Below are 25,799 nucleotides of genomic sequence, written 5' to 3'. Positions count from 1 at the left end.
ACAATCTCACCAATTTTGAGGAGGATCCAACGTATTGCCTTGGTGCAATGGTCTCAAACGTGCATGCTGGTTTTCGACTAAAATGGCATTTTTTTTCTACAGTGTCCTCCATAATCATTGGCACCCCTGGTTAAGATGTGTTTTTTAGCTTGTAATATTTTTTTAAAATTCAAACAATATGGGACCTTAATGGAACAAAAGAGAAAAATTCAACCTTCAATACAAGTGCATTTATTCAATGGGGAAAAAATCCCACATAAAGAAATAATTATTTGACAGCAAATAATGTGTGTTACAATTATTAGCACCCCTGGTGTTAATACTTTGTACAACCCCCATATATTGAATATAATATATTATATTCAATATATATATTTAATCCAAAATCCCCGATTTCCTGTTGGGTTTGGAATATGGGTGCAAGAGACTTTTTGAAGCCATTTTGGTCAACGTATCAACTCCCCAAATTTCAAGTTGAAAAAGCATCAAAGGAGAGGCCTTTTTTAAAAATTAAAGGGGGCATCACTGAGAAATTTTGTTACATTTTTTTCCTAACGTAACGAAATTATCGAAATTTACGTTCAAATTGGCCATTTTCATTTGCCATGAAAAAAAATAAACATTTGTATTACAATAGGGCCTTCGCACGCTTAGTGCTCGGGCTTTAATAATTATGACAAGTTGTCATAATTATTAGTAGTTGTCATATTATGTTACTGTCCCACCGAATTATTTTTAAACATGAATAATGTAGAAAAATGCTCGTTTTTATTAAATGCTTCATTGTGTGAGTCCACTCAAATCTGCTCAGACTGCTCACTTAAACACAATGAGTTGCCACAGCACACTTATGAAAGTTTAACGATGATTGACACATGCGCCTTCCAAGCTTCGATGGGCTGAAGGCGTTAAGTTTAGTGCTGCAACGATTAATCGATTAACTCGAGTATTCGGTTAGGAAAAAAAAATTCAAATTAAATTTTGTTGCCTCGAGTATTCGATTAATTAAAGTGGCGTTAAAATGGTTTACTTTGAAAGTGTTTGCATCTAGTTTTATTGCTTAGGGTGGATACACTGCCCTCTGGTCTGCCTCTTTTCACATGGCTGAATCCAACTGCTCCCTGTTAAGACCGGCGTAAGTTTTTGTTTGAGCTAATGTCATACATAATTTAGTTTATAGGTATATTTAACCCTTTTTTGTGGGAATATGTGTCTGAACAATTTGTTGAGAGCATTGTAAAAAAATTTTTAGCATTTTATAGCATTTAAGGTAGCAGACATTTTCTATGTAAGATAACCAATTGTTCTTTTGTTGTAAATAGATCCTCATTTTTAAAAAAATATATATATATAGCGTTTGAGACTGAGCTCAGGTATTTTAATTTTTCATGTCCCTTATCCGATTACTCGATTGTTCGAACTAATTAGTCCATCGATTAATCAACTACTAAAATATTCGATAGCTGCATCCCTAGCGAAGTTTGAAGCGCGAAGTAGCAAGGGATCACGGTATTGTGATGGGCAATTTCGGGAGCAACCTGTTGCTTCCTTCATTTTTTTTTTCTTTAAACTTTGACACCTTTTTAAAACGATACATCGATTCTTGGCTGAAGCATGCCGATAACCAATTGAGCTACAAAGTATCGCGATATATCACCATTTCAATACTTTGTCACAGCCCTTGTTTCTGTAGGGTTCCCGAAGCACTCTGAGAGTGTTCCACTTGCCTCTGAAAGTTGAATGATTTCCCCTCTGCCTCTTTCTGTCACCCTTATTTCACGCTCTGAATAGTTAGTAGTTAATAGATTTCCACCCCCTTTGCTAAGCCCACCTTTCCTTTTCTTTTCCGTCTCTCTTGTCTGCAACTTTATCCCAGCGCTTCCTCTTCCGGAGATATCCCAGGCATCTTATTTTTAATTTGCTGCTAAACGCTCTGCGACATGCCCCATAATTGACTGCACTCGGCGGAAATGGGGAAAGATACGCATCTGAATTGCCAGATCTGTTGTTTGGGAGTCTGCGTAATAGCAAAACAGCCTGTAGTCAGGATATTTAGCTCCTCAGCTGCCGTATGGAGCTGAATCATTATAGGGAAAGATCGGACTGTGATTTTTTTTTCTCGATTTAAATAAAATTTTCTTCACATTGGTGGCACAGTGTCCAAGTGGTTAGCACGTCAACCTCACAGTACTGAGATCAAAGGTTGAATCCAAGGGCGTAGGTTTGCATATGGACGGTAGGGAGTGGGACATAATCACATAACTCTACCAACTTTTCAGGATGCTCAAATTGCCCCCACCAATTTTTAAGCAACCTATTAGCATTATTGTAATGAGGTCAGTTAGGTAATTTAGATTGTCTTTCCCTATGTGTCAGGATAGACCCTACCATTTTTAAGCTAATTGTTTTTGTTCAGACTTACAGTGCCCTCCATAATTGTTGGCACCCCTGGTTAAGATGTGTTTTTTAGCTTCTAATGTATATATATATTTAATTCAAATAATATGGGACCTTAATGGAAAAAAAGAGAAAAATCCAACCTTCAATACAAGTGCATTTATTCAGTGGGGAAAAAAATCCCACATAAAGAAGTAATGATTTGACATCAAATAATGTGTGTCACAATTATTAGCACCCCTGGTGTTAATACTTTGTACAACCCGCTTTTGCCAACAAAACAAGGTATGGGGACTGAAATGGCCATGGGAGGAGCTTGATTTTGTGTCTGGTGAACCATTTCTGTGTAGATTTGGCCTTATGTTTAGGGTCATTGTCTTGCTGAAAGACCCAGTAACGACCCATCTTCAGCTTTCGGGCAGAGGGCAACAGATTTTGATTCAAAATGTCCTGGTATTTCAAAGCATTCATGATGCCATGCACCCTAACAAGGTTCCCAGGGCCTTTGGAAGCGAAACGGCCCCGCAGCATCACTGACCCACCCCCATACTTCACAGTGGGTATGAGGTGCTGTCTACAGGCCAACAAGCTGTTTGGGAGGCATGCACGGAGAAAACCTTTCCTCACTCACAATCATAAACGCAAGCGTCTGGAGTTCGCCAAGCGGTACTGGGGCTTCAACTGGGACCGTGTGCTTTGGTCAGATCAGACCAAGATTGAGCTTTTTGACAACGAACACTCTAAGTGGGTCTGGCGTGCCACGAAAAATACTGCATGCTGAAAAGCACCTCATACCCACTGTGAAGAATGGGTTGGGTCAGTGATGCTGTGGGGCTGTTTCGCTTCCAAAGGCCCTGGGAACCTTGTTAGGGTGCATAGCATCATGAATGCTTTGAAATGCCAGGACGTTTTTAATCAAAATCTGTTGGCCTCTGCCCGAAAGCTGAAGATGGGTCGTCACTGGGTCTTTCAGCAAGACTATGACCCTAAACATATGGCCAAATCTACACAGAAATGGTTCACCAGACACAAAATTAAGCTCCTCCCATGGCCATCTCAGTCCCCAGACCTTGTTTTGTTCGCAAAAGGGGGTTGTACAAAGTATTAACACAAGGGGTGCTAATAATTGTGACACACATTATTTGATGTCAAATAATTATTTCTTTATGTGGGATTTTTTTCCCCCACTGAATAAATGCACTTGTATTGAAGGTTGGAATTTTCTTTTTTTTCCCATTAAGGTCCCATATTATTTGAATTAAAAAAATATATATTAGAAGCTAAAAAACACATCTTAACCAGGGGTACCAATAATTATGGAGGGCACTGTAGGTATCTCTTTTTACTTCCTGAAAGTGCCGGTCCAACCCCCCCAAACGTACGTTTGATTGGCCGATGAGTTGGACCTGCCACATTAGAACCAGATTCTTTACTAGTAAAATCTAGGGGAAATTATTGTACCCGTGTGTAACACGCACCCTAATTTCAGCACCAATAAATAGAAGAAATCAAGAAAACAGAGCTTGTCTACAGATACAGAAATGTCATTTTACTGACTGGTGAAACACAGCACAAGCATAGCACATTGGTAGATCAAAACATTACTGTAAACTGACAATATGTACGGTACTAATAATGATCTGACAACTTCTCCAACTTACCAGAATCCAGGAGAAAACAAAACAGATGTGACTTTTCTTTTAAAGGCTGCTGTATAAGTTGCTTGTTTCATCATGATGAATAAATATTTCTTCCATGGATTGATACGGTAAAATAAAAGTGAGGATTTACGTTGGAAATCGGAAAGAGCGCATCGCTGTACACTAGACTGCAACATAGGAACTATAGTTATTTGGGTTTGAGTTTCCCAGCGGACAGATATAGTTGACGGACACACACAGGAAGTGTGTTGTTATGTTTGTTATGGTCCGAGTAAGTTCAAGAAACTAAATTATGTGCTTTATGAAGAGTGAAAAAAGCAGAATTTAACACAGACGAAATCATTCGGCCGATTGGAGTGAAGTATTACCGAAACAAAATGGTGACGTCACGTACCCTAATGGTCGGCAACGGATCGCCGCATACGTTTCTTCAACACAACATGGCCGTGTCACCCCCCAAAAAAATCGGTCTTTGTATATATATAATATATATATATTTCTGTCTCCATCCCTGTACCCGTGTATAATGCGCACCATGATTTTACAAGTTGATTTTGGGGGAAAAAAGTGTGTGTTATATTCGGGAAATTACGGTATTTTATTATTCCGATTTTTATTTATTTGTTGCTATATTTAATTGCAATTTGTAACTGTACCAGCAATATTAAATAGGGATTTAGTGTAGGTTTTCGGGCTGTGGAACAAATTAATGGGATTATTATGCTCAACATACGACCATTTCGACTTACAAACAAGGTCCTGGAACGAATTGACTTCGTATGTAGAGTACAATAATTTTGGGCTTTTTGGATAGTTATTTTATTGGGGTACTTAAAGGGTTAATTTTGAAATTCGGGTTAGGTCGCCATCGTGGGAATGGTACTCGTTCATGACCCGTGGACAGTGTTGTTAATAACTGTATTAGAGTATAACCGCGTTACTAACAGCGTTATAGTGAGTAATCTAATTAATTGCTTTTCTCATCTTGGCAACGCCGTTACCGTTCCTGAGGATGTAAAGGCGTGCGTTACTATGCGTTACTACGTTGGTTGAATGACGCAAGAAAAGTCAGAGACACGGATTCACGGAGACGAGAGTGGGGAGGAGGAAAGGGAGTTGTGACGCTGCTGCAAACGCGATGCTAGGTAGCTCCAATAATTCCTGACAATAGTAGATAGCCTACAAACTACGCGAGATCTAGATGTGAAATGATGGACTCGCCGATGTTAGTACAGCCGCCATCTTAAAGCGGTAGACTTGCCAGGAAGGCTCTGTTGTAGAAAACCTTCCTAGCGAACCTAAGTAACTTTTTATCTAAAATACTCCTAAATCGGCAAAATCTTGACTTGAATCTATCTTTAAATGATGAAACAGTTTTAAAACTTTCACATGTAGAAGTACAAAGTAGACCTGAACTAATGCAATAACAGGAGCAATTTTAACAACTTTAACAGTTGATTCACAACATTAAATGACTTCCAAGCATAGCAAAGGTTACTATGTTTTAGGGTTTTTTTTTTTTTTTTTTGGAATGAAGAAAAAAAACATGAAAGGTAACACCAGTTACTTTGCCAAGTAACTAATTACTCTTACATTCAGGTAATTGAGTTACTAATGCAATTACTTTTTACGCAATTACTTTTTGAGAGAAGTCATTTGTAATTGTAATTAATTACTTTTTTAAAAGTAAGATTAACAACACTGTCCGTCGACTGCCTAAGCTTAACAGTACAGTAGAACACTACAGTATAATTACAGTGGGGCAAATAAGTATTTAGTCAACCACTAATTGTGCAAGTTCTCCCACTTGAAAATATTAGAGAGGCCTGTTATTGTCAGCATGGGTAAACCTCAACCATGAGAGACAATGTGGGATAAAAAAAAAAAAAGAAAATCACATTGTTTGATTTTTAAAGAATTTATTTGCAAATCATGGTAGAAAATAAGTATTTGGTCAATACTAAAAGTTCATCTCAATACTTTGTTATGTACCCTTTGTTGGCAATAACGGAGGCCAAACGTTTTCTGTAACTCTTCACAAGCTTTTCACACACTGTTGCTGGTATTTTGTGCCCATTCCTCCGTGCAGATCTCCTCTAGAGTGGTGATGTTTTGGGGCAGTCGTTGGGCAACTCGGACTTTCAACTCCCTCCACAGATTTTCTATGGGGTTGAGATCTGGTGACTGGCTAGGCCACTCCAGGACCTTGAAATGCTTCTTAGGAAGCCACTCCTTTGTTGCCCTGGTTGTGTGTTTGGGATCATTGTCAAGACCCAGCCACGTCTCATCTTCAATGCCTTCGCTGACGGAAGGAGATTTTCACTCAAAATCTCTCGATACATGGCCCCATTCATTCTTTCCTTTACACAGATCAGTCGTCCTGGTCCCATTGCAGAAAAACAGCCCCAAAGCATGATGTTTCCACCCGAATGCTTCACAGTGGGTATGGTGTTCTTCGGATTGTGTTACTGATAGTAGCCTTTGTTACTGTGGTCCCAGCTCTCTGTAGGTCATTCACTAGGTCCCCCCGTGTGCTTCTGGGATTTTTGCTCACCGTTCTTGTTATCATTTTGACGCCACGGGGTGAGCTCTTGCATGGATTTCCAGATCGAGAGAGATCATCAGTGGTCTCGTGTGTTTTCCATTTTCTATTAATTGCTCCAACAGTTAATTTCTTTCCCCCAAGCATTTTCCCAGCCTGGTGCAGGTCTACAATTTTGTCTCTGGTGTCCTTCGACAGCTCTTTGGTCTTGGACATAGTGGAGTTTGGAGTGTGACTGACTGAGGTTGTGGACAGGTGTCTTTTATACCGATAATGAAAAAAAATTAAAACAGGTGCCATTAATACAGGTAACGGGTGGAGCCTAGTTAGACCTCGTTAGAAGAAGTTAGACCTCTTTGACAGCCAGAAATCTTGCTTGTTTGTAGGTGACCAAATACTTATTTTCCACTGTAATTTGGAAATAAATTCTTTAAAAATCAAACAATGTGATTTTCTCTTTTTTCCCCACATTCTGTCTCTCATGGTTGAGGTTTACCCATGTTGACAATTGTAGGCCTCTCTTAAATATTTTCAAGTAGGAGAACTTGCACAATTGGTGGTTGACTAAATACTTATTTGCCCCACTGTACAATATGAGGCAACAACAAAATAGTAACGCACAGGCACTAAGGAAACTAACTTTAATCAGATTACTGGCTTGGAAAAATGGTTAAAAACGTTAGATTTGTCGTTACTGAAAGAAAGTAATCGGATTACAGTAACGCGTTACTTAGTAACTCGTGACTGACAACACTGGTTGCTGTCCTAGGTACATCCCTACATCGTACTATTCTGTTTGGCCCAGGGTTGAAAGTGGGCCAGAACGGTCAGGAACGGAGTTCCGGTATAAGATTCAGGGCCAGAACGCAGTTCCGATACATGTTGCTTTGAGTCCGAAAATATGACGGCAACTGTGAAAAGCTAAGCTGCCACACATGCATTTCATCTCCAAGAAGAAAACAATCTAACAACATCAGACTTGCATACACAAGTGTTAACAACAAGCATAATAAAGTGCTTGTGTAGCGTGTCCGTTTCTACCAAAATGTATTATTTATTTTATTCCACGGAAGGCATGGATGTTTCCCCCGCTGCTGCAGTTATCCGAGTCTGACGATGATGAGTCACGTCAATGTGCGAATGCACGCAGCAAAGCAAAACGCCTGGACTCATTTATCCGTTCAATTGGCTGACATACTGACATGTGATCGGCAGAGATAGTTAGCTCTGATTTGTTCAAATGTGCATGTTTTCTGGAACAGCATAAAAAAAAGTTTGTTGAATTAATGCGACAAAAAAAGGGCAATACAACAGAAAATGGATCAAATCTTTAAGAGCAGGGAAAGAGTTGAGGAGGCTTATTTATCATATTTAGTTTTATTTGCTCTGATAGGGAGGTTCAGAACATCTTAGCTGTCAATGTGCACTTTGGACTTATATTTGTTCATTTATGTTAGGCTACTTATTCATTTCCTTATGATTTAAAAAAAGTCAATGCTTGCACGATCTTCAAAATATATTCCATTTCACTCTGCATAATATGTGATTTGTACTTATTTTACTGAATATATGTTACTTATGTCTTTATTATTAAAAAAACACAACAAAAAGTAAATCTTTACAATATCTTCAATTTTAATATACATCCTATGTTCTTTAGTAGTTAAAATTGAGATTTGGCATTTAGTATGTGAGGAAATGAGCGGAAATAAAAATTGGGAGGAGGTTGGGGTTATAGCTGTTTTTGTTAACTTTTATTTTGCAAATCATTGAAAAAAATACACAATTTTGAAAGAAAATCAGTTTTTGTATGTGTTATAGAAATAACTGACCAAAACAGTTTTCTTTGCATTTCAGTAGTTCTAACCACGCCCCATTTCCGGCCGCAAATGAGGCCCCCTAAAAGGCCTGGGCCCGGGTGTCACCGCACCCCCACCCTCCCCTAAACTCAGTCCCTGCCCTTTAGCATTCCCAAAATGAGATGCCTTGTAATCTGGATGTGAGACACTTTTTTTCCCCAGTCTTTTGGCCCAAATAATCCTGTTAAGGCTGCTGTCAAAGTGCTGATGGCTCCCCCCGAGCATCCATGCGTGACACCCCCCTTGCAACATCCCTCCTCCGCCATTTTGAGACAGCTGTTGATGGAAGACCTCCTTGCTCCTACCCTTGAAGAGTCACCTCCTTAGCGTCTTTACCCTCCTTGAGAAAGACTCGAAGGTGATAAATATTCATCAGATGTTGCGGCGCTTGGCAACAAAGGGTCTCCCTAGCTATTGGCGACCATCCTCGCCGCGGCCGGGATGAGATCATTAAAACGAGGCCCACCAGAGTGCCTGTTGAGCTTCAACCTTCCTCTGCAATATTACAGACGTTTCCCAAGGTTGTCCGAGCCGGTCGCTCGAACGCGACTTGCTTTTTTTGCGTGCGACCCTTGCTGAGATCGCTGCTTTTTTCCCCCTGCTTCTCCCGAGCTCCTCCAAAATATGTCGAGCGTGCGCTTTCCCCTACTTCTCCGCCTTCTTCTCCGTCGCTTCCTTTTTTACCTGGGTGGCCACACTCAGCGTTTTTGATCTCCTGCGGGTGCGATATGTCTCTCCTCTACCGGCGATGGTGCTGATTTGTCAGCATCCTTCCAGGCAATTCATAAAAATTCAGCAAGCGCCCACAAAAAAATGCAGCCGGCGTCACTTTCCGCACGACCCCTCGGGCTCCGAGAGGCGGGCTCGCTGTCCTCGATTCGGAATTTGCCAAGTCGCGTTCCTTCTGGCTTCGGTCTTTGTCGACCTGGCGGTTTTCAGCACCCGTATTTCGAGAACGGGTGTAACAAAATAGGGGTGGGAATCTCTTTGTACAGCGTATCACAAAAGTGAGTACACCCCTTGCATTTCTGCAGATATACTTAAATATCTTTTAACGGGACAACACTGACAAAATGAAACTTTGACACAATCAAAAGTAGTCTGTGTACAGCTTATATACACTAGAGTTCATATATTTTCCCCTCAAAATAACTCAAAATATAGCCATTAATATCTAAACCCCTGGCAACAAAAGTGAGTACACCCCTTAACTACATGTCTAAATGTCCAAATTGAGTACTGCTTGTCATTTTCCCTCCAAAATGTCATGAGACTCGTTACAGGAGTGCTGTCAGTATTGCTGCAGAGATTGAAGAGGTGGGGGGGTCAGCCTGTTAGTGCTCAAACTATTTTAGCAACACTTTATAATAACTATCCATTTTACTAGTTAATAGATCATTAGTAAACTATTGATAAATGATTTATTGTTGATTTGTGAAGTATTTGTTACAGTTTGTTAAGCATTTACAGGATGTTCTTAATCTGAAACACAGTTTGTGTAGAAACGTTTCAAGTTTTTGTGTGGAACATTTGGCATTTCTATCTTTTCAGGTTAAGAAATGCCGTTCACTTTAAAAGAAAAGGCATTTTCATAACACATTTTGCAGGCAGCGCTCATGTTGCACATTTATAAAAATCTGCCGTAGAACCAACAAATATTTGTACTTTTTACAGTGCCTTGCAAAAGTATTCGGCCCCCTTGAATCTTGCAACCTTTCGCCACATTTCAGGCTTCAAACATAGATATGAAATTTAATTTTTTTGTCAAGAATCAACAACAAGTGGGACACAATCGTGAAGTGGAACAACATTTATTGGATAATTTAAACTTTTTTAACAAATAAAAAACTGAAAAGTGGGGCGTGCAATATTATTCGGCCCCTTTACTTTCAGTGCAGCAAACTCACTCCAGAAGTTCAGTGAGGATCTCTGAATGATCCAATGTTGTCCTAAATGACCGATGATGATAAATAGAATCCACCTGTGTGTCATCAAGTCTCCGTATAAACGCACCTGCTCTGTGATGGTCTCAGGGTTCTGTTTAAAGTGCAGAGAGCATTATGAAAACCAAGGAACACACCAGACAGGTCCAAGATACTCTTGTGGAGAAGTTTAAAGCCGGATTTGGATACAAAAAGATTTCCCAAACTTTAAACATCTCAAGGAGCACTGTGAAAGCCATCATATTGAAATGGAAGGAGCATCAGACCACTGCAAATCTACCAAGACCCGGCCGTCCTTCCAAACTTTCTTCTCAAACAAGGAGAAAACTGATCAGAGATGCAGCCAAGAGGCCCATGATCACTCTGGATGAACTGCAGAGATCTACAGCTGAGGTGGGAGAGTCTGTCCATAGGACAACAATCAGTCGTACACTGCACAGATCTGGCCTTTATGTAAGAGTGGCAAGAAGAAAGCCATTTCTCAAAGATATCCATAAAAAGTCTCGTTTAAAGTTTGCCACAAGCCACCTGGGAGACACACCAAACATGTGGAAGAAGGTGCTCTGGTCAGATGAAACCAAAATGGAACTTTTTGGCCACAATGCAAAACGATATGTTTGGCGTAAAAGCAACACAGCTCATCACCCTGAACACACCATCCCCACTGTCAAACATGGTGGTGGCAGCATCATGGTTTGGGCCTGCTTTTCTTCAGCATGGACAGGGAAGATGGTTAAAATTGACGGGAAGATGGATGCAGCCAAATACAGGAACATTCTGGAAGAAAACCTGTTGGTATCTGCACAAAACCTGAGACTGGGACGGAGATTTATCTTCCAACAGGGCAATGATCCAAAACATAAAGCCAAATCTACAATGGAATGGTTAAAAAATAAACTTATCCAGGTGTTAGAATGGCCAAGTCAAAGTCCAGACCTGAATCCAATGGAGAATCTGTGGAAAGAGCTGAAGACTGCTGTTCACAAACACTCTCCATCCAGCCTCACTGAGCACGAGCTGTTTTGCAAGGAAGAATGTCAGTCTCTCGATGTGCAAAACTGATAGAAACATACCCCAAGCGACTTGCAGCTGTAATTGGAGCAAAAGGTGGCGCTACAAAGTATTAACGCAAGGGGGCCGAATAATATTGCACGCCCCACATTTCAGTTTTTTATTTGTTAAAAAAGTTTAAATTATCCAATAAATTTTGTTCCACTTCACGATTGTGTCCCACTTGTTGTTGATTCTTGACAAAAAATTAAAATTTTATATCTTTATGTTTGAAGCCTGAAATGTGGCGAAAGGTTGCAAGGTTCAAGGGGGCCGAATACTTTTGCAAGGCACTTTTTTATTTAACCAATAAAACTTAGGACCTTCAACATAAAGTTTATATAGTTTTATTAAGATCCATCAACTAGCATGGGCATTTAGAATGGGGTCAACCATATTGGAACACCCTGTAAATGCTTAACAAACTGTTAACAAATACTTCACAAATCAACAATAAATCATTTATCAACAGTTTACTAATTATCTATTAACTAGTAAAACGGATAGTTATTATAAAGTGTTACCACTATTTTTTTTCTCGGGAACCTTTTGATGACGTGTGAGATGATGACCTTGGAACGAGTTTGCCTCCTCGCCTGAGTCTGTGTCTGTTTCGCCTTTCTGTTTGATCGCTGTCGAACCGAATAAATTGAATAAATTTTCCGTGACCCTTCTTTAAACCTTTCAAAATGGAGTCAGTACAAAGGGTAAGACTAAGGTGGAGTTTGGCCTTCTGGCCAGATTGCCGGGATCCCGCCGGCCCGGGTCGTTGGAGCTGCACCAGCGCGGGTCCGGTGGATCGGCTGGCGCGATTCTGGCGGTCTGGCTAGAAGGTCAGATTCCTTCAAGATCTAAGTTAAAAAAAAAAAAAATTTTTTTTAAAAGAACAAAAATAATTAGAGTTTAGATGTCTAATTAGTTAAATTAATGTGTAATTTTAACAGATTGTAATAAATTTGCATAGCAAAAGTCTGCTAGCTTAAATACTATAAATTAGTTTTTCTACAAAACGTTCAAACACATATTCCCACAGAAAGAAATCTAAATATGCCTTTAAACTAAATCATAAATGCATAAGCAAAACGTACAGGTAGTCCCTGGGTTACGACGGACCTGACTTACGCGATTTCGATTTTACGACGCTTGAGTCTCGTTGTTGTTGTTGTTTTTTTTTTTTTTTATGTTGACTTTTGTTGGTGATGCATGCTTTTATTTTGGCGCAGGAAGCAAGCGCCCCCACTACGCACGCACACACAGAGCAGCCGTGTGACAGAGGTGACAGCCTGCGCGCACATTTGTTGCTTGTGTCATTTTTTTTTAGTTTTATTCTGCAAGTGTTGATGTCATGAGCAGCTGAATGAAGTCTGTAAACCCCACTGACGTCTGACATCCTCATTTCGGAGCTTAGCTCACTTTCCAGCTAGGACTTGGCTCCAACATCTTGGCGAGGACAGTACAATGACGTAAAATACTTTTTTAAATTTTTTTTTAATTTTTATTATTATTTTTTAGAGGGTGTTTTGAGGTATTTAAAGGGTTAATTCCGACATACGCGGGAATCCGGGTTACATCACCAGCGCAGGAACTGAACTCGTTCATAAACCGGGGACTAGCTGCTCAAACAGCAACTAAGCCTCATGTTGGCCTGAACAAAGAGCAGCTGGATTCAGCCTAGTAGAGTTATTTCTAGGGCTGTCAAAATTATTGCGTTAACGGGCGGTAATTAATTTTTTTGATTAATCACGTTAAAATATTTGACGCAATTAACGCACATGCCCCGCTCAAACAGATTAAAATGACAGCACAGTGCAATGCCAACTAGTTACTTTTGTTTTTTGGAGTTTTGTCGCCCTCTGCTGGCGCTTGGGAGCGACTGATTTAATGGGCTTAAGCACCCATGAGCATTGTGTAATTATTGACATCAACAGTGGTGGGCTACTAATTTATTTTTTCGATTTAAAATTTTACAAATTTTATTAAAAGGAAAACATTAAGAGGGGTTTTAATATAAAATTTCTATAACTTGTACAAACATTTATCTTTTAAGAAGTACAAGTCTTTCTATCCATGATCGCTTTAACAAAATGTTAATGCCATCTTGTTGATTTATTGTTATAATAAACAAATAAAGTAATTATGTACCGTATGTTGAATGTACATATCCATCTTGTCTTATCTTTCCATTCCAACAATAATTTACAGAAAAATATGGCATATTTTATAGATGGTTTGAATTGCGATTAATTACGATTCATTAATTTTTAAGCTGTAATTAACTCGATTAAAAAAAATTAATCGTTTGACAGCCCTAGTTATTTCATGTTAACTGTTGCCACCAGAGGGCAGTGTATCCTCCCAAAGCAATAAAATAAACTAAATGCAACACTTTCAAAACAAACCATTAAAATGCCACTCTAATTAAATGAATCATGAGAGCAGCAAAATAGAATTCGCAGCTTTTTCCTACCAGAATTACTCGAATTAATCGTTGCAACACTAAAAACAACTTTATGGTAAAGATTTTTTGTGTTGTCCTTACCCATTCTCTTTAACACAAAATACTTCCCTGGCACCAAGAACGGGAGCGATTTGTTTTCCATCGACATTAGGCAAGTACTTTTCTATCTATTTGTCCATTATCTGCGCCTCATCAGGCAGACCATTATCCCGTTTCTTTTGCATCTGCGGTCCCAACGCTTACTGGAAACGAGTGGCCGCAAATGCTAGCCTGGCTATCCCCCTGCAGAATGCCAAAGACTTTTTTTAGACGGGCAATATTGCACTTTTACGAGGACTTTGTATTTTTTTTCTTCCCAAGCAGACGGCATCAGGAATGCAAGTCACAACGCGACCTCCTGTTATGTCCCCATCCTGTGTGATGGTGTCGTATTCAGGTCATTTTTAACAAGCGTCTGTCTCCCTCCCTCCTTCTCTCTTTGTCTCTGCCGAGCAGCCCACCTGTAGCACCCTTTCTTTTGTTGCCATGGAAATAGGCGGCCAGTCTTGCTCGTTTTTTTTTTTTTTTTTTTTGCGTGCGTGTTTGTGTGTGTGTGTGTCCTTCACTTGTCGACACGTCTTTGGGGATCCCTTTAATTCTTAAAAGTAACACCAAGAGCCCCCTTGATACGCAATTGTTTTTGCGTGCTTAGTTGCAAACATGCCAGCGGGTGGAAATCAGCTTACTGAGGCAATGTGCTAGCCGGGCTCACAGGGGTAGGTTGGTAGGTAGACGCCCGGGTCGCTGACACAGCATTTAGGGGCTGCGTTGTAAAGCACCAAGGATGGAAATGTTTCAGCTTAAACACGGTGGAGGACACCCAAGCCCCCGCATGTCTTAAATTTGTCATCCTGAGTCACCGCCTGGCTAGCAAGGTCTCACCTTTTGTTGCTCAGGCCGCTTTCACACTATCACTGTTTGATCCGTTTTAAACGGAGCAGAGTTCTTTTTCTGCGATTGTCCGCTTTGTTTTTTAGTGTGAACGTGCATCCGAACTCGAGTTTAGACTAAACAAACAAACTCTGGTCCGCTCAAAAACTACAGGACGGGAGTAGAAATGCCCAAAAAAACATGCAAGGATCAATAGATATGGATTTTGAGTCGATTCGAGAATGATGTGATGTAATATCGCGATATAGACCCCAATCACCAACGTCACACAATCACGTGATCGCTGTATTGTGCCGCCATATTGCCCGTCATTGTATGTCCGTATTGTCATTGATCGTAGTTTCTAAAGGTGGATTCACTTGCAAATTATGGAAGCCCCAGTGCTTTCAGACGCTGTAAACTCATTGGATTAGTTGCATAAAAGCCGTTATTTGGAAAAGCTTCGGTCGATCTAGTCGCCAGATCCATATTTGATGCCCAAACCGATGTTTCCTCCCGTCCGGTCCCGTCCCGTGCATCAGAGCTCGTCCTGAGACCACAAAATTTCCAATCATACTCCAGTTTATGTCACGATGAGGAGTCGGGTACCCAAAATCGGCACCGGCCCGAATATAAAACTACATTTGATCAGCTGAGCGTCACCGTTGTCACGATTGTAAAATGAAACTTAATCGACAACGGGCCGGTGTGTGCCGAAAAATAGCCGCCCTCCCTGACGGGAGCGCTTATTTATAACGCTTTATTGACGTGAAAACATCAAATGTTTTCATGGACACATTACAGTAATGGATTTACGACTGTAAAATCAGTTTTAAATTAAATTACACAAAATATTTGTACTGTATTTTAGTAACAAATCGTGGACTGGGGCACATAACCATCTTTGAACAGAAATGTATTAGTCTACAGGTTTTCACGACCATATCCCAATGACAATCACACAGGAATGACATTTATTAGTTCAAGCAGAGTAAAATAATACATATTCACGGTACAAGAAAGTCGTTTCCGTGCGGGCGCTCCCGTCAGGGGGGACATTTCACGCAGGGCGGCTATTTTTCGGCGCAACACCTGTTGTTGCGCTCACCTTCCTGCTGTGCGACCGTGATGACGAGCTTCATAGTCTCCGTCTGATGATGTCTGCGATCGTGTTGGCATCATATTGATGTTTTCGCCGCTGTCTAACGGCTGTCGACACAAGCGCATCATGGATCGAGATATACAAACCGTGCTGCTTTCGAGATTTGCCCTTTTAACAATGGCCACACAGCAACTCCTAAAATGACTGTTTATCTTCTCTGTTACCCCAACCGACCGCCACACATGCCTTCACCATTTTTATTAATCAATGTTAACGATTGTCAGGAAGGTTTTTGGGTTCGTTTACTAGGCGGTGATTCCTTACACAAGCAGAAAAACATGCAGTAATAGGAGGAATGTACGTGGCGGTAATATGTAAACACGATGAGCTGACGGACAATAGACCCTACCCACCGACGTCACAAAATCACGCGCTCGCTGTATGGTTCCGCCCCCTTGTCCGTCATTTTGTGTCTGTATTATCAATGGTCTCAATTGATCGAGCAATTGATAATGCATTTCATGGAAGACCCGGTGCTTTCGGATGCCGTAAACTCACTTGATGCGTTGCATAAAAGGCGTTATGTGGAAAAGCTTCAGTTTATCCATTCGCCAGATCCATATTTGATGCCTAAATCGATGTTTTTCGACCCGCTGTCTCCGCCGTATTTGCCTGACATCTGCTAGCTAGCCTGATATGTACAACTATCTTGTCCACACAAAATCAGCCTATTCTCACGAAAGTTTGGAAAACTTTAAGAGCTTGGAGTCTTATAAATACTTAGTTGCTGGTTGGGTGAAACAGGTCCTCGTCCACGAAAATTTGGCAGGAATCTATCTTGTGCTTGGAAAGGTGAGTTACGAAATTTTCAATTCAAAATCTTTTGTTATTGCTAACATCCACTGTCAAGTCTAATATATTTCATGTCGTTTGTCAATGGAGTTAGGGCTTTTAATGTTTATATGGTTTAGCGATAGCACTCTCACTACATACATACGTGTATGTTGTCGTCGATTAGCCTAGCAATGATCTTAATTGTGGTTGTCAGCCCAAAACCCTCTAAATATATATTAAATGCATCTTACCAGATATAAAATGACTACTACATAATCTGTGGTAATCGTTTGGTGCCCAGTTTTCTCGTCGAATTGCAGCAGCCCATCTCGCTCTCTTCTCTCCGGGTCTCTCGGAATCCGGTAGAACTTCAAGTCTCTCCGTCTTCTCCGTCTATCTTCTCTGTTATTGCAACCGACCGCCACACACGCCTTCACCATTTTGATTATTAATGTTAATGAGCAGAAAAACACGTCGTAAATCGGACGAATGTACGTAGCCGTAACAGGTAAACATGATGTGTTGACGGACAATTGGGCGGCACCAGTCAGGAGGAAGGAGTTGTGACGTCACGTGGGTAGGGTCTATACGGCGGCTCCAGTCAGGGGGGTGGAGTTGTGACGTCATGTGATTGGGGTCTATATCTCAATATCGATTTTTTTTTTTTTATTTATTTATTTTTTATACACTCATACTGGTCAATATGAAAACTGTTCATTTGAGCTACATTGCCGGAATCACGGCAACAGAACTGCCGGAACCCGGGCAAGCGCAATTCCAACGACCTGGGCCGACGGGACCCCGACAATCTGGCCAAAAGGCCAAACTCCGCGCGCTCAGCTTAGTTGAGTTGACTACTACAGTGTTTTTCAACTTGTGTGCCGTGAGAGATCATCAGTGTGCCGCGAGAAATTATCCCAAATCGTTTTTTTATTTATTTATTTAATTTTTTTTATTAGACAGCGAGATTTGCAGTAGAAAGGAAGGATTAGATAGGCAATTGCAGTCGTGTCCAGATGAGTGAAGTCATTTCTCGTGTCGTGTTCAATAACTGCTCGGATTTCTAGCCATCAGCAACCTTGCTATCCGCGACAATGTGGACCACAGCACGTCTACTGTACATCATTTAATTAGACTCATCAAGAGTCAATATCCACGAAAGTGTCCTTTCCATTTCATCCATATGCTACGACCGTCAATCCTCCCCATGTTTTATTCCAACACTTTGTCGAGGACAGCAAAATGGCTAGACATCCGAGCAGTTCTTGAACGCGACACGAGCAGCTATCCTAATCATCATATCCAAACCAAACACCCGTCGCCTCAAAACTAGTTGATGGACTATTTTGTTCACCTTCGTGAAAACGGAGAAACGGGCAACTTTTTTGAAAAAATTTTTTTTTTTAAATACACAGGTAAATGAGAAAGCACTCAAAGCCAGTTAACTTGTTGCTGAACTTGTTGCTAAATCGAGAAAGTCCTACACTTTGGCAGAGACCTTAATACTACCTGCCTGCAAAGCTATTGTCAGTGAGATGCTCGGCCCTGATGCGGTTAAAGACAGGCTAAAGTCCGCCTGTCTGATAATTCTTAACTTTTCAAGCCTAACTGCAATAAAAAAATAATAATAACAGAGAGAAACTGAGAGCTGTTGACGACGATTCCTGATAGGATATCGGCTTTGTGTTCATCTAAACAGGCTCAAGTTTCACACTGAGTAACAATAAATATTAGGGTTGTTCCGATCATGTTTTTTTGCTCCCGATCCGATCCCAATCGCTCTAGTTTGAGTATCTGCCTATCCCGATATTTCCCGATCCGATTGCTTTTTTTTTTTTTTTTTTAGCTCCCGATTCAATTCCAATCATTCACGATAATTTTTCCCGATCATATACATTTTGGCAATGCATTAAGAAAAAAATGAATACAACTCGGACGAATAAGTATTGTATTTGTTTATTATGACAATAAATCAACAAGATGGCATTAACATTATTAACATTCTGTCTGTGAGAGGGATCCATGGATAGAAAGACTTGTAATCCTTAAAGGATAAATGTGACTTTGTATATTGTGACTAAATATTGCCATCTAGTGCAGGGGTCTCCAACCCAGTCCTCAAGGCCCACTGTGGGTCCTAGTTTTTGTTCCAGCCGATCCAGCAGAGACAGTTGAACCAATGAGGCTTCTGCTAAAACAAGCCACACCTGACTGCAATCAACTGATTGCACTTGTAAAACACCAGATTGGGGAAAAAGTGTTGTCACCTTGTATGGTAGGAATGAAATCCTGCACCCACAGTGGGCCTTTGTGGAATAGGTTGGGGACCCCTGATCTAGTGTATTTGTTGAGCTTTCAATAAATGATACTGTAGCCATTTAACTGTTCTGCCCAAATGCATGATGGGAAGTGCAACCATGACTGTGCGTAGTGGCAACAATTGATATATCTTCTCTGCGTTGGGAAATAACATAGGGTGTAAAGAAAGAGATCAACTACTACCTTCCTTCCCCACATTGCTTTCCCACGATATTTCTAATTGTTGATAGAGGGATTTTAAGGCTTTAGCCAATTTTAAAAAAGGCTCCAAAGACTGCCAAAATTCACTTTACTCATTTTACACTGCCTTTTAGCTCTATATATAGGTAAATCGGCGCCATTATAGATTGAACACGACAATACGTGAGTGGGTCGTGCAGCGCATGCGTTAATTGCGTCAAATGTTTTAACGTGATTAATTTTTTAAAAATTAATTACTGTCGTTAACGCGATAAATTTGATAGCCCTACTTTAAGCCAAAACTAAAGACTCTGGATGAGTGTAAAACATTTTGTCTGTAACGTTAAATACAATTTGAAAACGATTTAATTTATATATATATATATATATATATATATATATATATATATAAAAGGCATGTCCGATATTTTTTTGCCAATTCCGATACTTTGAAAATGACGTGATCGGACCCGATCGATCGCGACATCTTTAAGAAATATTGAGAAATTATTTTAAAATTAAATATCCTGTACAGAAAGTAATTTTGGAACATTTTGGGTTAGTGGTGTGCCGTGAGATTTTTTCCAGTTTAAAAACGTGCCGTGATTCAGAAAATGTTGAAAAACACTGGATTACCGCATTTTAAAAGCTGGAAAAAGGCTTCAAAACACAAATTGACAGTTTATTCGAAGTCGACAGCAATCATTCAGCAAGGCAAAAAAGCGAAAAGAGACCCAGGTGAGTAGGACTGGATCCAGAGTCACCATCTCACAAAAGATACCCGAGAAAAGACAGTGCTAGCTAAAGAATTCAGTCTTTTGAATGCTCTGGTGAACCGGGCTGTAATCCGGAAGAAGGGTGTGTTTGGGCGTTGTTTCGGGTAATTTTCTGTTGCAGGTTGGGCCGATGATGGGGATTTTGCCAGCCTCATTGCTGAGTGTTCAAATTCTCAGCTGTGGAGTCTTCTTGTTATCAGGTGTCCCTTGTGGGTAAAACAGGATGTCCCGCCATTTGTTGTGGACTGTCCAGAAGAGCTGATTGTGGGATTTGGTGGTGCAGACGTGGGCTTGTAGATTTCTTGCTTGTCAGGAGGTTTCCTGTATCTGTTATGCCCTTATCTGCCCGTTGCCTTGCCGCTGCAATTTTCAATCATTCCAAGTCCCTAATATCAAATATATTCTGCTTGTTTTTCCTAAACTATGATATAAATACAATTTAATTTATATTGGGCGTGTTAGAGAATTACAGTCAAACAGTAAATATGGGAAAGAACTGTATTTCATTCACAGGCAATGAGTGACTGTAAGTGTGTTTCTTTCCACAGATCAACCAGCAGCACAGGTGGACGCAGCACTTGGGGAATGACGACGCCACACAAGGGAAACAAGGCCTTAAAGGTAACAGAATAGTCGCTTTTATAATCATCGTGTGCCAGAATCGGTATAAATTCTTCATATGCTTCTGCTGTTTCCAGGGAGACTTTGTGGTGAATTTTCTTTTCTTCTATTATTCCGGGTCAGTGGATGGAACCCCTTGATGCCTATTCTTTCATTATGTATTTAAATGAACTTTCCTAACTTAATTTAGCGTCCACGTAATTTCTACGGAGCTTTAAATCATAGGACTTCCAACTGCAAGCTTGTGTTTATTGTGTTTTGGAGTAGCATATTAGCGCTTGTTATTGTTAGATAGTAAATTTGATGGTAAAATTCCTTTTAGTCAATCTAGCTAGCGGCCGTTTGATGCAAACAGACCTTTTCTGGTGAAAATTCTTGTAAATAAATGCTTAAATCCCCAAATTGTTTTACGTCCACATCTATAAAGACTCTCGATTCTTGGTTATAAGCGAAAAAACTGTGCAAAGCTAGTCTATTAGTGAATGTAGCTCGTGGCTGGCTAATGTAAAAAGAATTTTTCCGGTGAAAATTCTTGTGAATGAATGCTTAAATCCCCGAATTCTTTATACATATGGACATGAAACAGTTTTGATTATTGGTTAAAAGCAAAAAACTGTGCAGTTAGAGTTTATTTTACGTAAATATGTTGAAGTACAATGCTAGTCTGTTAGTGAATGTAGCTAATGGCCCCCTGATGTAAACAGCTTTCCTGGTGAAAATTCTTGTGAATAAATGCTTAAATCCCTGATTTCTTTATAGATATGGACATAAAACAGTCTCGATTCTTGGTCAAAAGCGAGAAAAAAAACCGTGCAGTTAGCGTTTATCTTATGTAAATATGTCAAAGTACAATGCTAGACTGTTAGTGAATGCGGCTAGCGGCCGCCTGATGTGAACAGAGCTTTTCTGATGAAAATTCTTGCGAATAAATGCTTAAGTCCCCAAATTCTTTAAAGATTTGGACGTAAAACCGTCTCGATTCTTGGTTTTAAGCAAACTGTGCAGTTAGCGTTTATTTTTCGTAAATATGTCGAAGTACAATGCTAGTCTATTAGTGAATGTAGCTAGTGGCTGGCTGATGTAAAAAGAACTTTTCCGGGGAAAATTCTTGTGAATAAATGCTTAAATCCCAGAATTCTTTATAGATATGGACATAAAACAGTCTTGATTATTGGTTAAAAGCAAAAAAAAAACTGCAGTTAGAGTTTATTTTAACTAAATATGTCAAAGTACAATGCTAGTCTGTTAGTAAACGTAGCTAGCGGCCGTCTGATGTAAACAGAGCTTTTCTGGTTAAAATTCTTGTAAATAAATGCTTAAATTCCCAAATTCTTTATTGATATGGACATAAAACAGTCTCGATTCTTGGTCAAAAGCTAAAAAAAAAACGTGGAGTTAGTGTTTATTTTATGTAAATATGTCAAAGTACAATGCTAGTCTGTTATTAAATGTAGCTAGCGGCCGCCTGATGTAAACAGCTTTTCTGATGAAAATTCTTGTGAATAAATGCTTAAATCCCCAAATTCTTTATAGATGTTTACGTAAAACAGTCTCGATTCTTGGTTAAAAGCAAAAAAAAAACTGTGCAGTTAGCGTTTATTTTACATAAATATGTCGAAGTACAATGCTAGTCTGTTAGTGAATATAGCTTGTGGCCGGCTGAGGTAAAAATAACTTTTCCGGATAAAATTCTTGTGAATAAATGCTTAAGTCCCAAATTCTTTAAAGATTTGGACATAAAACAGTCTTGATTATTGGTTAAAAGCAAAAAAAAAACTGTGCAGTTAGTTTATTTTAAGTAAATATGGCGAAGTACAATGCTAGACTGTTAGTGAATGCGGCTAGTGGCCGCCTGATGTAAACAGAGCTTTTCTGAAGAAAATTCTAGTGAATAAATGCTTAAGTCCCCAAATTCTTTAAAGATTTGGACGTAAAACAGTCTCGATTCTTGGTTATAAGCAAACTGTGCAGTTAGAGTTTATTTTGAGTAAATAAGTTGAAGTACAATGCTAGTCTGTTAGTAAACGTAGCTAACGGCCATCTGATGTAAACAGAGCTTTTCTGGTTAAGATACTTGTAAATAAATGCTTAAATTCCCAAATTGTTTATTGATATGGACATAAAACGGTCTCGATTCTTGGTCAAAAGTGAAAGAAAGAACAACATGGAGTTCCCGTTTATTTTACATAAATATGTCAAAGTACAATGCTAGTCTGTTAGTCAATGTAGCTAGGGGCCGTCTGATTTAAACAGAGCTTTTCTGGTGAAAATTCTTGTGAATAACTGCTTAAATCCCCGATTTCTTCATAGATAGCGACGTAAAACTCTCGATTCTTGGTTAAAAAAAAAAAAAGTGCGGTTAGCATTTATTTCACATAAATATTACAAGCTATGATGCCAATGCCGTAGCGGCTAATTTCTTCAACTGATTTTTTTTCACAGCGTTTCAAAATGCATGCATGAAAAATATAATAATTACCTTGAATCTTCGAACAAATCATTTCTGAGACAATCCTTCCTGTTTGTATGCGGTACAGCTTTCGTACATTTTCAACAGAAATCCGGCGTTAGATCCCTGCGTGCGTGTGTTTCTGAATAGCTCCTCTTGATGTGGGTGGCCCCCTACTTGAATGCGAGGCGCAGTGCATGACCGATCTGAGCAGTCAATACATTATGAAGTCTATTGGTGCGCCTTATGGTCGTGAAAGTACAGTAAAAGCAACGGAGTAAATGTAACTCGTTCTAACTGACCTCTGCTAACGCCGTCAGGTGAAGCGGGAACCGGGCGAAAATGGCACCAGCCTGACCGACGACGAGCTGGTGAGCATGTCTGTGCGAGAGCTGAACCAGCACCTCCGCGGCCTGACCAAGGAGGAGATCCTGCAGCTGAAGCAGCGACGACGCACCTTAAAGAACCGGGGCTACGCCGCCAGCTGCCGGGTCAAGCGCGTCACGCAGAAGGAGGAGCTGGAGAAGCAGAAGGCGCTGCTGCAGCAAGAAGTCAACAAGCTGGCCACCGAGAACGCCAGCATGAAGGTAGAGCTGGACGCGCTGCGCTCCAAGTACGAGGCGCTGCAGAGCTTCGCCAGGACTGTAGCGCGCAACCCCGTGGCCTCCGTCATCGGGCCCCTCATCCCCGGTAAAGTCGCCGCCACCAGCGTCATCACCATCGTCAAATCCAAAACCGAGGCCAGGTCGTAGTAGCGCTAAATGACCAAAAATCGGCAAAGCGTCGGAACGTTCTCGTCGGACAACTGGTGCAGCTATTCTTCACGTTTGGGACGCCGCCTCTCAGCCAGTACAATCCAAAGTAGATGAGCTCGTTGGTTTCCATTGACGGCAATAGACGTCCAATACATACTGTCAATCTCTGCCAGTTAATAATAAAAAAAAACATTGGACGTCTACCGCCATCAACGGCAGCCAATGAGATAAGAGATATTATTTCAACAATTCCAAACGGTGTCTTCAGAACATGTTTGGGACACTTCTTAGTCGGAATACACCACGGAAGAAGAATCATAGCACACTTTATTCTACACTTCCTACAAAGATTCCACTTGTCAATTAGCTCGCAGATCGGAAAACTTGGGAACGTTTAGCCAAACGTGACGTGTTAGCCGTTCGAAAAAGCGCTGGAAAATGGCGGCCAAGATCCGGACGGAACGACCAGCTTTCCGGCAGCGAATTCGACTGGCGTGACAGCATTTAGCAGAGTCATTTCCGATAGAATCGGTAGATGCAATAATACGTGTATGCACTGAAAACAAAAAGGAGAAAAAATGGATGTGATGCAAACCTTGAATGTTCTTGCCGTTGAATCAACTTCTTACAGGAAAATATGGTGAAGTATAGGTTGTTTTTGTTTACAGGTGTTTTAAAAAAAAATGTCACACAAGCTTTACTGTTTTAAAGGTTAAGATGTGGAGTTCTTTTCGTCTACATGTGAATTTCTGCATGGGTGGAGGAACCTCAAAAGCCCTAAAAACACTATTTTGGCAACAAAGATAACTTATGAGCATTTTGTCAACCTTATAACAAAACTCATTTGCCAGAGTTGCTCCAAAAATAACTTGTTTTTACGTTGACCGCACTGTAGGGTGACCATATTTTGGTTTCCAAAAAAGAGGACACTCAGCCCGGCCTCAAGATACTTGAATTTTATTAAAAGTTCACTCAAAGATGCCTATATCACTTTGATATATTTAAAGTGTGCCCCCTCACTCTGGATGGAAAAATGCAGTTTGGAAAAAAAAAAAATAATAATGACTTTAAAAAATATATATATATATACAATGCAGAGGTTGCGCTAGACATTTTCGTTGTCTGTCATTTTGACTGACAGGGTCATAAAAATCCGGTCATAATCTATTTTTACCCATCACTTAAATTTTTAAAATGATAATGATGACATATTCAATAGTATTTAGTTTTCATTCATTTTTAATTAATATTGTAACGCTTGCTTGGCGGCGAAAAATTAGACACGGAAGTCGTGGTATTTTTCACCCTCTTTTTACTCTGCTTACCGCCAACAACACCAACAAAACAACAACTCCGCCCCCAAAGAAAAAGAGGCAACTATATAGACCCCAATCACCAACGTCACACAATGATCTTAATTGTGGTTGTCAGCCCAAAATCTTCTCAATATATATCAAATGCATCTTACCAGATATAAAATGACTACTACATAGTCTGTGGTGATCGTTTGGTGCCCAGATTTCTTGTCGAATTACAGCGGTCCATCTCGCTCTCGTCTTCGGGTCTCTCAGAATACGGTAGAACTTCAAGTCTCTCCGTCTATCTTCTCTGTTACTGCAACCAACCGCCACACATGCCTTCACCATTTTAATTATTAATGTTAACGAGCAGAAAAACACGCCGTAATAGGAGGCATGTACGTAGCGGTAATGTGTAAACACGAAGAGCTGACGGAAAATATGGCGGCTCCAGTCAGGGGGGCGGAGTTGTGATGTCATGTGATTGGGGTCTGTACACAGGCGGCAATCTAGTCCACATATTGGATGACGCGCTGGCACACCGGGTGCACCAATAAGAACCTCGCGTTGATGTGTCAATCACGGTGCCGTCGCCAGACCCCGGTGACGCTTCAATATTCTGACAGAAAAGCCAACGACGTCATGC

General features: G+C 40.3%; 1 protein-coding gene across 2 annotated transcripts in view; it reads left to right on the top strand.

The window, feature by feature from the left end:
* The window catches only part of LOC130932121 (transcription factor MafG), a 49,990-nt gene extending 24,733 nt beyond the window's left edge, over nucleotides 1-25,257 (top strand). The window contains exons 2-3 of one of the 2 annotated variants that reach the window (XM_057861534.1): nucleotides 20,579-20,651; nucleotides 23,421-25,257. In XM_057861534.1, the coding sequence (XP_057717517.1) occupies nucleotides 20,616-20,651; nucleotides 23,421-23,852 (468 nt within the window). In that variant the 5' untranslated portion in view covers nucleotides 20,579-20,615 and the 3' untranslated portion in view covers nucleotides 23,853-25,257. The remainder of the gene's footprint in view (nucleotides 1-20,578; nucleotides 20,652-23,420) is intronic. The other variant, XM_057861533.1, reaches the window with a different exon arrangement.
* Nucleotides 25,258-25,799: the final 542 nt, after the last annotated feature.

This window comes from Corythoichthys intestinalis, chromosome 16 (assembly GCF_030265065.1).
Source record: "Corythoichthys intestinalis isolate RoL2023-P3 chromosome 16, ASM3026506v1, whole genome shotgun sequence".
Classification (NCBI taxonomy): Eukaryota; Metazoa; Chordata; class Actinopteri; order Syngnathiformes; family Syngnathidae; genus Corythoichthys; species Corythoichthys intestinalis.
This window is presented reverse-complemented; position numbering and strand designations above follow the sequence as displayed.